At 44.3% G+C, this 15,191-nt stretch overlaps 1 protein-coding gene across 1 annotated transcript; it reads left to right on the top strand.

The window, feature by feature from the left end:
* The first annotated feature begins 835 nt into the window (after positions 1 to 835).
* On the top strand, positions 836 to 9,358 carry CYP1B1 (cytochrome P450 family 1 subfamily B member 1). The gene is made up of 3 exons (XM_081253529.1): positions 836 to 1,237; positions 1,662 to 2,705; positions 5,561 to 9,358. The coding sequence occupies exons 2-3, from the start codon at positions 1,663 to 1,665 to the stop codon at positions 6,147 to 6,149; spliced, it is 1,632 nt and encodes a 543-aa protein (XP_081109655.1). The 5' UTR covers positions 836 to 1,237; position 1,662; the 3' UTR covers positions 6,150 to 9,358.
* The last annotated feature ends 5,833 nt before the right edge of the window (positions 9,359 to 15,191 follow it).

The following is a 15,191-nucleotide window of genomic DNA, read 5'->3' on the forward strand; positions in this document are numbered from 1 at the left end:
CCAGGAATCTTCAGAGCGCCCTCCCTCCCCTCCTCTCTCCAGTGTTCTTCCCAGCTTGGCTCCCGGGCCGGGCACCAGGGCCTCCGACGCGGCCAGTGTTGCCCCGCGCTCTCCAGTGGGCGGCGCCACGTGGAGGAGTTTCTACGCGGGAAACCTCGGGGCCAGCTGCGGTGCGCCAGGGCTGGCTGGCCTTTGTGTGCCAAGGGCACTCTGGGCCCCGGGGCGGGGGAGCGGCGTCCTTCAGGAATTCTCGATCTCGCCGCGCAAGGTGGAATGAGAACTTTGCTCGCCAAAGGGCCTGACATGACAGGCCGATTTGCTTGCGAGAACGTTAAAATAAAAATAAAACAATTCAGGATGCAGTAAGGCAAACCGCTACCACAACCGAGCTTTCTTTTCCAAACTGACAGGTTTCCTTTCCCGGTTCTGGCGCCCAAGGATCTCGAGCGGTTTTCTCTCGGGGAAGGACGCTCAAGCCACCGAGAGGGAAGTACGCTCGGGGCGTGGAGGCGCTCCCACCGAGATCGCAGGGAGGTGCTCAGGTTGTGTCCCGGGGAAACTGTGCGGCCTCGATCTGGGGTGACTGCGAGGAAGAGTAGTTTTTGGGCAAACGAAAAGTTCACACCGCTGCTTCCAGGAAAGCCGCCAGCTACTGCGCCAAGGCCGTCGGGGCGCTCCGGGGCCGCCTCGCGTGACCACCCGCGCGCGCGGCGACCCAAGTTGGAGTCCGAGAGGCTTGGACTGTCCCGGCGCGCCCCGCCCGCCGCAAGCCCCGCCCCCGTCAGGTCCCGCTGCCTCCTCCCCAACACAGACCTTAAAAAAGAGAGAAGCGGGATGGCGCGTTTTGACTCTCCCGAGTGACTGTTCAAACGGGCCACGCCTGTGCGACGCCAGCTGTCAGAGCCGTGCGGGGGGCGTGGGGGCTGGGAATTGACTCTATTCATCGACCCGCAGTCTCAATCCCCATGCAATGAGAAAACCCTGACTTTGCCGAGGCCCAGGTGCAGCGGGGCTCTGCAAAGAAGACACCTTTCTCCGCCCCATCCCAATCCAAGCGCCTCTGGCTCTGACGACGCCTAGAGACTCCGGAGTGGGCGCTAAAGTTCCCAGACCTGGCAACAGGTGTCCAGGGCGGGCCTCCGACTTCCTGGAGACACTTAGGTTGCGGTCTTGAATCCCACAAAGGCCCCAATCCGTCCTCGGAGCCGGCGCTGCTGGAAACCGCGCCGCCTTGCAGGTCAGTCTGTCGGCGGAGCCGCCTTCCTGCGGCCTCTTGTGATGGGTTCTCGCAGATCAGGGGTGACGGGGGGCGCAGGGGCCGGGGTGGTAGGCACTTAGAGGGAACTGAGCGCCACAGCCTTGATGCCCGTCGTGTTGCCCTTGAATTGCATGAACCGTTACGCGGCTGGGGCGGGGTCGGGGGGAGTCTGGGTCACAGAGAGGTTGAAACACGACCCTTGCCTTCGCTTTTGGGGAATGGGTTTGGGATGGCAAGAGGCGTCTTCAGCGGCTTCTCCAGTGAGCTAGCCCTGACCTGACCTACGCACGACCCCCTCCCTACCCAACAGTGCACGGTAGCCCGAGGCCGGGAGTAGGGGCGTAGGGCGCCCGTTCCTTTCTCTGCCTACCTGAGTGTCACGCCTTCGCCCTTCTCTCCTCAGCATGGCCACCAGCCTCAGCCCGGACGATCATCTGCCGCCTATCCCTCTGTCGGCCCAGCAGACCATGCTCCTGTTGCTGCTCTCGGTGCTGGCCGCGGTGCACGTGGGCCAGTGGCTGTTGAGGCAGCGGCGGCGGCAGCCGGGGTCCGCGCCCCCGGGTCCCTTCGCTTGGCCGCTGATCGGAAATGCGGCGTCAATGGGCCCGGCACCTCACGTCTCGTTCGCACGCCTGGCGCGGCGCTACGGCGACGTCTTCCAGATCCGCCTGGGCAGCTGCCGGGTGGTGGTGCTGAACGGCGAGCGCGCCATCCGCCAGGCCCTGGTGCAGCAGGGCGCCGCTTTCGCCGACCGGCCGCCCTTCGCCTCTTTCCGCGTGGTGTCTGGTGGCCGCAGCCTGGCTTTCGGCCAGTATTCGGAGAGCTGGAAGGCGCAGCGGCGCGCGACGCACAGCACGATGCGAGCCTTCTCCACGCGTCAGCCGCGCGGCCGCCGGGTGCTCGAGGACCACGTGCTGGGCGAGGCGCGGGAGTTGGTGGAGCTGCTGGTGCGCGGCAGCGCGGGCGGCGCCTTTCTCGACCCGCGGCCGCTGACCGTGGTGGCCGTGGCCAACGTCATGAGCGCCGTGTGCTTCGGCTGCCGCTACAGCCACGACGACGCGGAGTTCCGAGAGCTGCTCAGCCACAACGAGAAGTTCGGGCGCACGGTGGGCGCGGGCAGTCTGGTGGACGTGCTGCCCTGGCTGCAGCGTTTCCCCAACCCCGTGCGCACTGCCTTCCGTGAATTCGAGACGCTCAATCGCAACTTCAGCAGTTTCGTCCTAGACAAGTTCCTGAAGCACCGTGAAAGCTTTCGGCCCGGGGCCGCCCCCCGCGACATGATGGACGCCTTCATGCTCTCGGTGGGAAAGGAAGCTGCCGCGGGCTCTGGCGACGGCGGCGCGCGGCTGGACGAAGAGTACGTGCCGGCCACCGTCACAGACATCTTCGGCGCCAGCCAGGATACTCTCTCCACCGGGCTGCAGTGGCTGCTCGTCCTCTTCACCAGGTAAAGCCTCCAGGAGGCTTGGGATGGCCTTCCTCCCCTCCTCTGTAAAAGGCAGAGTGGAATTAGAGTATGCTGAGGTCGCGACTAGCGCGCAGGGAGGGTTTGGGGTTTCGCTCAAGGTCCCAACCTCCCAAATCTGAGACCGCGTCCGGAAAGCGCGACTCTGGAAGGCACGGTGCTGGCCGAGATGGGCGCGCACGCACGCCCCACCCAGCGGCGCCCGGAGAGCTCCGCATCTCTGATCTTGTCGCTACCCGCTCCGAGTGGGGACAAATTTGTGTGAAACCCCTTGGAAAAGCAAGATTTGCTTTTAAGTGGCCAATGATCATCCCCGATCTCCCGCACTGACACAGGAGACGCAAATTTGGAACGGTTCCGAAGGAAAGGGCAGCGCAGTTAAAAAAAAAAAAAAAGTTAAATAAACACAGCAACCTAATCGGCTCGGCCAGTCTTCAGCGCGGATCGGAAGCCGCCCGGCCCTGGAGCCAAAAGCCAACAGCTCGTCAGGGCTTTGTACCCCGGCTAAGGTAGCGATTGGCGGTCGGGCCTCACGGACGGCTAATCCGAAACTTTAGGAAAGCGGCCAGAAACCAGCGGATTGTGCTGGGTTTCTAAACCCGCCGCGCTAGAAGTGTCAGTGTAAAGAATGGGAGAAGCAGTAACTTTACCGAACGCAGAGCGGCATCTAGAAAGGGAAACTGGGTATCCGGGAGACACCTGCAGCTCTCTAGGATCCTTGGGCTCGGCTCGGTTAGTTGGACCCCAGTCGCGGACCTCTGCTAAATTTGTACACGCACGAATTAAACGAGTCCCCGGTATCCCCAGACTGAGCAAATAAAAAATAAATTTTACATAGGACATAGTTATATTAAAAGATTAGCCGTTGTTTATCTGAAATTCACGTCTAACTGGGCAGCCTGTATTTTATCTGGCAACCTTACCCCAGGGGCAAATGTCTCATTCAAGGCAACTCTTGATTGCCTTGAGAGACCAGAAATCCTGGTTGTGCAATTTCTTGGCGCACAGGTAAGCGCTAGGAGAAGCTGAATTTGCTGGCCCCCTAGAAACTGGAAGGTAAAAACAACTTTTGTTGTTAGGATCCACTGCATTAGAATCCTGTATTTCCTATGTACTGTACAACTGCTTTTCACAAATCGTTCTTTTTCTTTCTTTCTTTATTTTTGGTATATTTAAAATCACTTTTCAGTATTAATATCATGGAAACACATATGGGGGAGGGGCAGAAATCGAATAAAGAGAAGTCAATAATAACAGGTCAGGAAGAAGACAGTTCCAGAATGGGATCAATAAGTCCTTTGCATCCCCAGATAAGCATGTTATCTTTTGAAACAGCCTTTCTTTTTTTCTTTTCTTTTTTTTCACTAGAAACCGAATTGTAAATCGTTCTCCAGGTACTCCAATTGGGCAGCAAAAAGAAGTAAAACAATTTTGGGATCACTTTCAATTCGGTCTAGCTAATGAGTCCTTTTTTCTTCTTTTTAGTGAAAAAATACGACAGGGGTTGACAAATTACATTACCTGTTTTTGTATGTAAGTCTTATGGAAATACAGCTATGCCCATTCATTCATGTATGGTCTATGGCTGCTTTCACACTACAGCACAAGGCAGAGTTGGATAGTTCAGAGGCAGAGGGTTTGATCCACAAATCCTAAAATATATACTATCTGGCCCTTTATGAAAAAGTTTGCAGACCCCTCAAGTATGAAGCTAAAGAAGCAATTTTTTAAATCACCCATAATTTCACCACATGTGTGCTTAATTTTTTTTTCAGATTCGCAAGAATTATTTACAAATTTTTTGACTTCTGACATTTCCACTTACTGTAGTGGACATTTCCCTGTCTTTTAAACTTGATTTTAGTAATTTTTTATGGCTACATAACATTTTGCCATAGTAACGGATTGTTATATACAATCATTTCTTGTGTTTTAATGTTGATTGCATTTTTAAAATTTCACCTATTGTGGTTATGTTTTTGTACCTGCTAAGTTATCTCCTGAAAATACATTTCTAGATCACTGGGTTTTAAAAGGGTGGGGAGGAGTTACCCTTATAGATCTTGCTTTGTTTTCCAAAAGGATTGTACTAGTTTTATTGGCAACAGTGAATAAGTATTACAGTCTGTACCGTAATCTCGTGAACATTGGGGATTTGCTTTTAAATTTAGAAGATATGCAGCTTTATCTCTCGGGATACCTTTGTATAAAATGAGAACAGTGTGTCTGCTGGAATTGTCTAGGGAGATGAGGAGAAAAGAAGAACTCACTTTGAGGGTTACATTTTAATTTTTGTGGACCCCCGTGCTTTTGCCTTTGTAGACATCTTAATAAAAAATTTTTAAATTAAATTTTATGACTACATTGGTATAAATATTAATATATTAAAATTATATATTGAAACATTCTCATTGACCTAAAAGTTTATTTTCTTCTGATTTTAAAAGAAATGAATTTTCATGAGTCCCTCAAAAGTGCTGTGGGTCCTAGGCACTGTCCCTGCTGTGCCCAATGGAGAAGTCGACCTTATCCATTGTTGTGCTTTTTCAGGCTGAGAAAACTTAGGCCTTTTTTTGACTTATGATGGGAAGGAGAGCGTGAGCCATGGGAGACTTATTACAGGAAATATAACAAACTCCATCTTGTAATGCAGTGATAAATTAGGAAACCATTTTAGCTTTTTTTTTTTTTTTTGCTGGAAATCTTAATTCAGTTTCTGATTCAGATAGCCAGTTTAAAGAACAGTGGTATTAAAATAAATTGTAATGGGCTTTCTAGATGAAAGAAGAATTAGTGTTCCTGACTTATTTTCTCTCTCTGCATTAAAAACCAAACAGGTATCCGGAAGTGCAGGCTCGGGTACAGGCAGAACTGGATCAAGTGGTGGGTAGGGACCGGCTGCCCTGCCTGGACGACCAACCGCACCTGCCCTACGTCATGGCCTTTCTTTATGAAGCCATGCGCTTCTCCAGCTTTGTGCCCGTCACCATTCCTCACGCCACCATGGCCAACGCTTCTGTCTTGGGCTACCACATCCCCAAGGACACGGTAGTTTTTGTTAACCAGTGGTCTGTGAATCATGACCCAGTGAAATGGTCTAACCCAGAAGACTTTGATCCAGCCCGATTCTTGGACAAGGATGGCTTCATCAATAAGGACCTGGCCAGCAGTGTGATGATTTTTTCAATGGGCAAACGGCGGTGCATCGGGGAAGAGCTTTCCAAGATGCAGCTATTTCTCTTCATCTCCATCCTGGCTCATGAGTGCAATTTCAGGGCTAATCCAGACGAGCCTTCGAAAATGGATTTTAATTACGGCCTGACCATTAAACCCAAGTCATTTAAAATCAATGTCACTCTCAGAGAGTCCATGGAGCTCCTTGATAGTGCTGTCCAAAAGTTACAAGCTGAGGAAGACTGCCAGTGAGAAGCCAGAGGCAAGCAGACATTTTATAAGTACACAAGTCTTGGGGGATGGAGAGTAAAATTAAGGGTTTTTTTTTCCCTAGCCCCTCTGTGCCACTTTCTCAATTAGCCTCTAAAGTGAGTGTAAACCAACTGACCCGCAGATGATGTGCTTTGTACACATGTCCTCAGAATGGCACCTCATGAGCAGTGGGGCTGTGTAGGAGCTCCAGGAGATATTTTGAGTCAAAGAATTAAAGGATCCAAAGAATTTTTATACATATATTGAATGTTGGTAATAATAATTTCTTGAAGGAGCATTCTTTGGAGTTAAAATACACATGTGCATATATACAGAACTACCTAATAAAGAGGCATTTTAGTAACCATGCCTCATCGGTTGGGATCCAAGATTGATGTTCTGTGTGCTGAAGTCTGCTCCATCGAAAACCATATTAAGCAAAGTTTCAGGAAATATTGTTGAATATGCAAAGGCAAATAATTTCAGTGTAAGACATGTGATTTGGGGTGATAAGGGAAAAAGTAAAGACCAGAAATTCCCTTCTCACCTTTTCAGTAAAGTAGCTTAGTTAGGCTCTAATATCTATGGATGGATTTATCTTTTTGCCAACTGATGTGCTTCCTGTTACTTTTCTGGATGAGCCATAAAGTTATTTGCTTGGAAAGAAATTAATAGCAGTTGATTTAGTGGGTTTCAGTGATTTCATGAACTTTAAAGTGTAAATTGTTAAATTGTAAAAAATTCCAAGCTGAAGTCATACTGCTCTTGGTTGCCAAAGTACAGAATTTCAATCATGAGAAAAAAAAATTTACCAGCTTAGCTAAGCTTTAAGTTGTGTGATTGTAATGTACTGACTTCAGTAAATCTCATAGGTTAAAAAGTCACCAAGTAGTGTTCAATATGGGTACATATATTACATAATTATTCAGAAGCAATATGTAGTAGTTATTTTATTATTAAGCAGTTAGTATTAATTATTTTGGTCAAGAAAGTGTTGAAAAGTGTCTTTTATAATGTCATAGCAAATAGAAAAGTACAACTAATTTAACCAATTTTCAAATACATGGTATGAACTTGATTAAATCAACTGTTTTTGACATCATGGAAACCAAGTTGAAGCGAAGTCTCTCCTCTCATCCAAAATTTGAATGAAAAATCTCAAAATTAGATCTGCAAGATGTGTTCCTTATCACTTTACAACATGCTTATTAAAATTATATTCACAATACAAAATCTTTTTTTCAAATTGATCTAGTTAATATGTTTTAATTCCAAACTCTTGACGTGCTTAAATTTTAATTTTATTTTAAAGCCATTCTGATTATTGAGTTCTAGGAAGTTACTGGAAATCTGACCATTAGCCTGTGAAAGGCAGAGAGATCGAAGCTGTGTCTGCCTGGGGAATAATGAAAAAATGCAATGAATGATCTGGATGTTCTTTATTAAATAACAAGGGGGAAAATTCCCATTATAATGGACCTAGTTTCTATTTTAAATGATTTTCAAAAAATAGCATTGGTGTTTGTGTTTTGGAAAGTCAGAATCAGTCTTGGGAGGTTGTTTGGAGGATTGCATTGCATTTCAGTGGAGCCAGTCAGATCAGCTGTGCTATTTAAGATGGCCAACCCAGCGAGCAGTCACTTTGGTAACTGTGAAAACATAAAGCTTGAACAAAATAGATATGTTCAGTTTATGTAAATAACCTGAAAACCTTTTTTAAAAAGTGATGGAAGATTGACAATGTACAAAGTGAAGTTTGGAGTTTTAAGTTTTTTGCTCGCAAACGTCCAAAAGAAGTTGTGCAGTGTCCTAAAAGCTTACTGCTTGTTACATTTCATTAAGCTTTTAGGAAACTTTTTATCAAAATTGTAAAGGGAGGAGTGTATGATGGTTGTGGGGTCTGGTAAGAGAAAGGAGTGGAAAAGAAAAAGAAAAGGAAGAAAGTTGGTTAGACATTCTCCTACTCCTTCAAAATTAATTAGTTTGAAGGATGAATATTTAGAAGAAAGATGTTCCACGTGCCAGTGTTGAATCCCAAATAGATTTTTAAAAATCTACAACATAGCAACTCTATTTTATAATTTGGAATTTTTATTAATAAAAATTTTATATAATTTTAATTAATAAAATCTCACAGCTGTACCTCTTGAATATGAAAACACTGTGCCAGTATTTTTAAAGGCACTAAAGTCAACTGTGGAAATCAGGCTTACCCAATACATTTCGATCTGGGGGGTACTGGCTATTCCAAAACATTGTTACCCACCCTTCCCTGCACCCCACCCCCTGCAGGGCTGAGACAGTAATTTGGGGCTGCCCTAGCCTGCTTACTCTGAGACATGGTGTGGCAGCAAAAGTAATCATGTACCAATCTGAATGCCTGCTTAAGTCAACCGGGTCCAAATGTGCTGTAGCCGTTTTTTATGTCCGTAGGCTCGGTTCATCTGGCACTTTCGGCAGTGGGCTGAGGTAGAAGAAAGTAAGGTGGGAGATTTCCTGGTTTATTTAATATGTTTGTAACCCAGTTAAAGGAAGGAAAGCAAAACCAAAAACAAACAAATAAAAATAACCAAATTTGGGGGCTACCGTAATCAGGTTACTAGCTTGATCAGAAAATCTAATATTATTTCTGCCAGAGAAAGAATGTATTTGCTGGTCACCATTTTACTCAGAACATCTAATCCAGGTTATTACAATAGTTAAAGTATATTGTTTATTAAATGCTTCATTTATATATTAAGGCTTTGACTTTGTAAGGAATCTGCTTTTTTTCCAAAACAAGAGGAAGATGTCTCAGGTTTGTTTTGTGGATTATCTAAAAGCTTTCATGTCTCAGAACTTAGCCTTTACCTGTGAAATGCTATTATGGCCTTAATATTTTCATATCACATCTATATTAGATCAAATAGTTGCACAGCATTATGTATTAATTTGTATGTTTTTTAGCTATGACACAACTGTGTAATACAAAGGTATACTTTAGTAGATGTTTATAATTCAAGGATAACTTCTTATTTAACCTTTTCTTGTTTTTGTATTTTATCATGTATGCTTTCCATCTGTACATAGCAACTGTAATACATAGTTGTAACCAAAATAGATTTGGGGGACGCAGCATTAATATGTGGTTTTTACTGTTTGATATACCAAATTAAAAAAATTCAACACCTGTAATTACCTGTAATAGGACACCATTACCAAAATAATAAAAATACTTTCACAATCTTGTTAGGAAGTTTTACTTTATGTTATAGCAAATACAGTCTAATGTATTTATTTATTTCAACTACTATTTATAAGTGCTTGACTTAAAATGTTGCATTGTAAATATTTTCTTTGGCCATTCTACATTTTAGGCAGCTTGCTTTTTTCTTTTAAATAGGCTTTCAACATCCAGTCTCCTACCAAATTCTTGATTTCTCCTTATTTTTTTAAATTGAAATACAGTTGACTTACAATATTATATTAGTTTTAGGTCTACAGCGTAGTACATAGATTCAATATTTTTATAGATTATGCTCCATTTAAAGTTATTACAAAATAATAGCTATATTCCCTGTGTTGTACAATATATCCTTGTAGCTTATTTATTTTATACATAGTAGTTTGTACCTCTTAATCCCCTACCGCCGTTTTGCCTTTCCCCCCTTCCTTCTTCCCACTGGTAACCACTAGTTTGTTCTCTATATCTGCGAGTCTGTTTCTGTTTTGTTATATACATTCACTTGTTTTATTTTTTAGATTCCACATATAAGTGGTAACATTTTTGAATTTAACTCAGAAGTTAAATTTCAATGGCAAACACCTGGCAAAGTGGCAATTAATTTCTAATTTTGAGAGATTGAATAGATTGAGATTTTAAGATTCTGACCTTATATTTCTGCTTTATCTAAAAAATGCAGGACATATTTTTCCCCCTCAGCAGCACACCAGTCCTTTTCCTTGAGTATTTCATTCATTCGTTTTTTTTCTTTTGACAGGAAAGCTTTTGTTTTTAATTTGGTTGGTAAACATTTATTCATTCATTTTGTAAGGGACGTGTGCCTTAATTAATAAGTGCCATTAATGTCCAATAAGATAGAATGAATGAGAGTATTCTTTAATATACTATGTGGAAATATTTTTCTGCTGACATTTTTAACCTGGTAAAAGACTTGACTTCCCAGAGCCCCTGCTGGCACTCCCAAGCTTTCACTGCCCCACCCTCACAGATGGCAGGGCCGTGCAGTAATTTGGGGCTACCCCTTACTTCTTCCAGAGTTTAGCTCCCATTATTGTGAAATCAGGAAAAGTAATTGTAAAGCATAGTTGCACACAGTGTCATTGATCCTTTGGCTTGAGAGCATCATTTTGGAAGCCGAAAGATATAGTTAGGAATTGGTTTAAGAGAATACTCACTTGTTTTCCAGATGTACTAACTTAGGATCTTGGAAATGGTCATAAAGGTTCAGGATGAGTGAAATAAATATTTTCGTAGGAAAAATATTTTTTAACAAAATTGTAATTGGGGTCAGGTGTTTGCAAAAATGTCAAGCGGAGTTGAATTCCACCCAATCAATCTGGTAGAATATAAGACTAGAATGCAGGGGGGGGAATGAATGCAGCTTTGGACATAAAACAGGCTTAAGTGTTGCAAACTCATAGAGATTGTTTCTATAACCTCAAAATCAGTCAGTTTTCCTGCACAAGTGCTGCAGAAGTTTTGGCCGTTAACTTGCCCTTATTTTGGTTTAGTGACTCACATACTCTCTGCCCTCAAGTTTTGATCTATTAGTTATAATTCTCGGAGAAGGGAGGATAAAGAAAAGAAATTAATCTATTCAAATATATTTGGAAGCAATTATTTTTAATGGGAAAGATTGGAGGGAAATAATCTAGTTTAAACAGGTAGGGGCAAGCTATGGGTAAACGACAGCTTTGTTTATAGCTCCTTTATTCACTCACACACAGGCTATGTGGTCTAAAGTAACACTTTTCAACAGGGGCCAAGTATGAGGGGAAGAAATGAAACTCAGATATGTTTTAAACTAATACTATGTTTCATCACCCTGCTAAGCACGTGAATGCATCATCACACAACAGTCCTGTGAGGGAGGCAGTAATGTCACAGGCCAAAATTCTACGTTGAAAAGTGTCAGTGTCTGGATGTTCCCTGGAGATGAACTGACTCCAAAGCCTGCTGTCTTTGGACTAGAGAGCTTGTCACTTACCAACCTGCCCATGTTTGGGTATACAGGCTAGTCCGTCTGTTTTTCAATTCCTGTGATCCCTGGAGTTTCACCAGCAGTGCCCCTGCTTTGCCTCGGCCACATGCCACAATGACAGTGTGAAGTGCCAGGAAGACTCACAATACTCCTTCCTTCTGAGAGAAGCATCCTCAAGCAAGAAAAAAAGAAGGGGGTGTGTGTCATGCTTTGTTTTATAATATTAAAACTTCTCTCCCATAATCTGTGAGCCAGCAATTTTTGCCTGAAGGCCATCCATAGGTTGGACCAGATGCCTGACTTGAGAACCCTCTCTGATAGGAGTGGAGGAGTGCACCACACTGGATATTGGCTCATGTGACTAATCAGAACCTTTCCTGCTCTCAGAGACCTTGAATAGGATTAAATAGGATGCCCTCTGGCCAGAGAGAGAGAGTGCGCAAAACCAAGGCATGAAGGAGACAGGTGTGTTGACGGGAAGCCTAGCTTTGAAAACAGTGTGACTGGAGCTACTGGAACTGGTCTCGGACCACTTGAGATCCCTTTAGGTGATAGAAAGGCTACATAAGCTAACTAAATATATTATGTTAAATAAACAACACACTATGACACAAATTACGCAATATTCCAGCACACACCTAACAGCCCTGAGAGCCCTGCCGGTCAGGGGTTCGGAGTCGCTCCACCAGCCTGAAAAATCTTCCAGCTTCTTTCAAAGATTTTTAATTCTGCTTTTATTACTATTTGCCTACTTTTGTTTCTTTCCCTCTCCATCTCAATACTGCCTAATGTGTACTTTTTTTGGGATGCGGTCCAACGAAATGTGTATGATTGTTTTGTATACATGTTTTTGTTTAAATTTTATTTATTTTTGGCTGCTTTGGGTCTTGGCTGCTGCGCGCGTGCTCTCCTTAGTTGTGGCGAGCGGGAGCTACTCTTTGTTGTGGTCCCCCCGCCCCCCGCTGCTCACCTCCAGTAGGCACCTGGGGTCTTCCACGGCCCTTCCCAGCAATCACCCTTTCAGTTTAAGCCTCTGCAGTTCCCACAGCCCCCAAGCAGATCCAGTTGGCACTCTGCTTTCCTAGCACTTGGCATTGACCTCGAGGGAGAAAGTGGGGAAACACAGGCTGGATAAGGAAGTGAGAGAATAAGGCTGTATTTTCACTGTCGTGTTTTCCAGTGTGGTTTCCAGAAACTTATTGCAGTAAAAAGCAGGGTGAGCCTGTCTGCCACTTAGTTTGAATTCCTAACTTCAAGCGATGGCTCTGGAAACTGCTATGGAAGCTTGGTTAATATAAACCAACAACAACAAAAAACTGTTCTCCTTCCTCATTGCCCCACCAGGCTCTTTTTTTGTGTGACAGCGTGCCAGGCAGTTCAGCTCATGATACAGACTTGCCGTTTGGCTCTGCAGGGTTTAGTACCTTTTTCACTTTCTTTGCCCAAACTTCCCATCACCTCCCTGTAGTCAGAGCTCAGGTTTCATCTTAATAAAGCCTGTCTGGAACTCTCTGCTTCATACTCAGCCTGGCCCCTTCCCCAGTCACTCGCAGCTCCCTTACGTCGCTCTTCTGTTTTTCCTTTTCATAGGACTTATCTCCTGTTAATATAACATAAAGTTAATCTTTTAATTTCATTCATGGTTCATGGTTCATTGTCTCTCTTCACGAGATCCCACTTCCCAGGGTGTCAATGCGGCAGGGGTGGGCATCTTTATGTTGCTTGGCAAGTGGAATATCCAATCATCCTGCTGCATTTCCTACCCAACATCCCCAACAAATGCTTTGCACTATATTTTAAATTCACATGGTGTGATCACTGCCTAAATAATCCACTCACAAAAAGAAATTACTTATTGTCCTATAGACTGGAGCTACCCGATAAGGTAGCCATTAGTCACGTGTGGCAATTTAAATTTAAATTAAATAAGATTAAATAAAATTAAAAGTTCAGTTCCTCACTTACACCAGCCGTATTTCTGGAGCTCAGTAGCCACATGTGGCTAGTGGCTACTGTTGTAGACAGTGCAGATGAAAAACACTTTCATCAGAGCAGAAAGTTCTATCGGACAGCACTGCTATAGATGAATCAATTTGTCAACTTAATGGATTTTTACTTTTACTCAATATTTAGTATCTACACTGAGTAAGGCACCGTGATAGCTGTGCAGGGAAGATTCAGAAACCTTGCTTCCTTCAGCAAATGGGTCTGAAGATAAATATAATATGAAGATACATATCAAGAGCCTTGAGAAGAGACGGATAAAGTGCTGCAGAAATTCAAAGGAGGGAGAGATTTGTATTTTCCAGTTCAAGGGAGAAAATCAAGGAAAGCTTCTTGGAGGAGGTGAGTCTGAAACAGAAAAGTGCCTATAACCTCAGTTCTGAAGCACAACACACTCAACACCTCAAGACAGCTAAAGGAGAGAACCTGTACCAAGTAATAGTCTGGTGGAAAAGTTAACTCCCAACAAGGAGATTAACGGCTATGGTTCCATGGCTTTGGAGTTCTCCTTTTACTTCTCACTCACCTTCACTTTGGGACAACTAGTCCCCACATCTGCAGAAATACAGACTTCTGGTCCTGACATCCTCTGCTTGTGCAGAGCTGAGAAAAGCTGGTGGGGCTACCCAAATTTCGATGGTTGCCTCTCTAATCCTTCCCTTCTGTCTGGAAATTCCAATCCAAAGAGGATCTTCTCCTAATGCTGTTTATCCTTGTAGGACAAAGCTTGACATCTTCACCTAAAGAGTTATATTAAGGGATGATGAATGATTGAATGTGAATTTCAGACACCTGAGATTCTCCACCTGGCCTCACGTATCCCCTCCCCTGAGCCCATAGGGGCTGACTCATATTAACCTGACCTTCACCCATAGTTGAAGAACCCAGTACTCTCAGTGGAAAATAAACTCAGGTCGAAGAAACAACGCACATGAGGAGCACAGTTATTTTCACAGAAAGACATTAAATTGCTGAGAGCTAGTGTGGCTTTCCAGTGCCACCAATACAAGTTCAGTATCTTTTGAGCGTTTGTTCTGATGCTGTTCAGATAGTCTCAGTGGGCTCTACTGGCCACTGGTCATCTTGGTTGACGACTCTTCCATGGTCCACAGCAGAGATCAGCAAACTATGGCCCATGGGCCAAATCTGGCCCACTGCCTGTTTTTGTGCAGCTATGTGAGCTATGAATGGTTTCTACATTTTTTTTAATGGTTGGCAAAAATCAGTAGACATATTTTGTGATACATGAACATTTTATGATATTCAAATTTCAGTATCGAGAAATAAAGTTATGTAGGAGCACAACCACATTTATTTATTTACTTAATGTCTATGGGGCTTTCCTGTTACAATGGCAGAGCTGAGCAGTTGTGACAGAGACCACATGGCCTGCAAAATGGAAAATATTTACTATCTGGCCCTTCATAAGAAAAGTTTGCTAACCCTGGTCTGTACCCTCAGCTTCTCAAGGCACTGACTAATAATGACAATAATCTCCTCATGCTTCTCCAGCACTCGTGGTTGACAAAGCCCTTCCCCATGTCCCTTGCACCTCTGCCTTGAGTCCTCCTGGGCTGTGCCAGGGCCCTGGCAGGCTGACGCTGCCTCACAGAGGGACGCAAACCCACAAAACCAAAACCCTAAGTGAGGTCATTAGGAAGCAGAAACAGGTCAGAGGCATTTTTCACAAAGGCATTATTCCCGATTGTTTGAAAAATGGAGGCGTTTTCTCATAGACTAGAGGACACAGCAGTTAAATTCAGTCAAAATTCAGACCCACACAGTGTACTAACATCACTAAAACAAAATTGTAAAACAGAGTGCAGCTTCAGAA

Source organism: Mesoplodon bidens (genome assembly GCF_964165515.1).
Source record: "Mesoplodon bidens genome assembly, chromosome: 14".
NCBI lineage: Eukaryota > Metazoa > Chordata > Mammalia > Artiodactyla > Ziphiidae > Mesoplodon > Mesoplodon bidens.

Coding starts and splice junctions, on each gene's coding strand:
- CYP1B1 (XM_081253529.1), top strand. CDS start 1,663: ATGGCCACCAGCCTCAGCCCGGACGATCATCTGCCGCCTATCCCTCTG. Junction 2,706..5,560: donor CTGCTCGTCCTCTTCACCAG/GTAAAGCCTCCA, acceptor AAAACCAAACAG/GTATCCGGAAGTGCAGGCTC.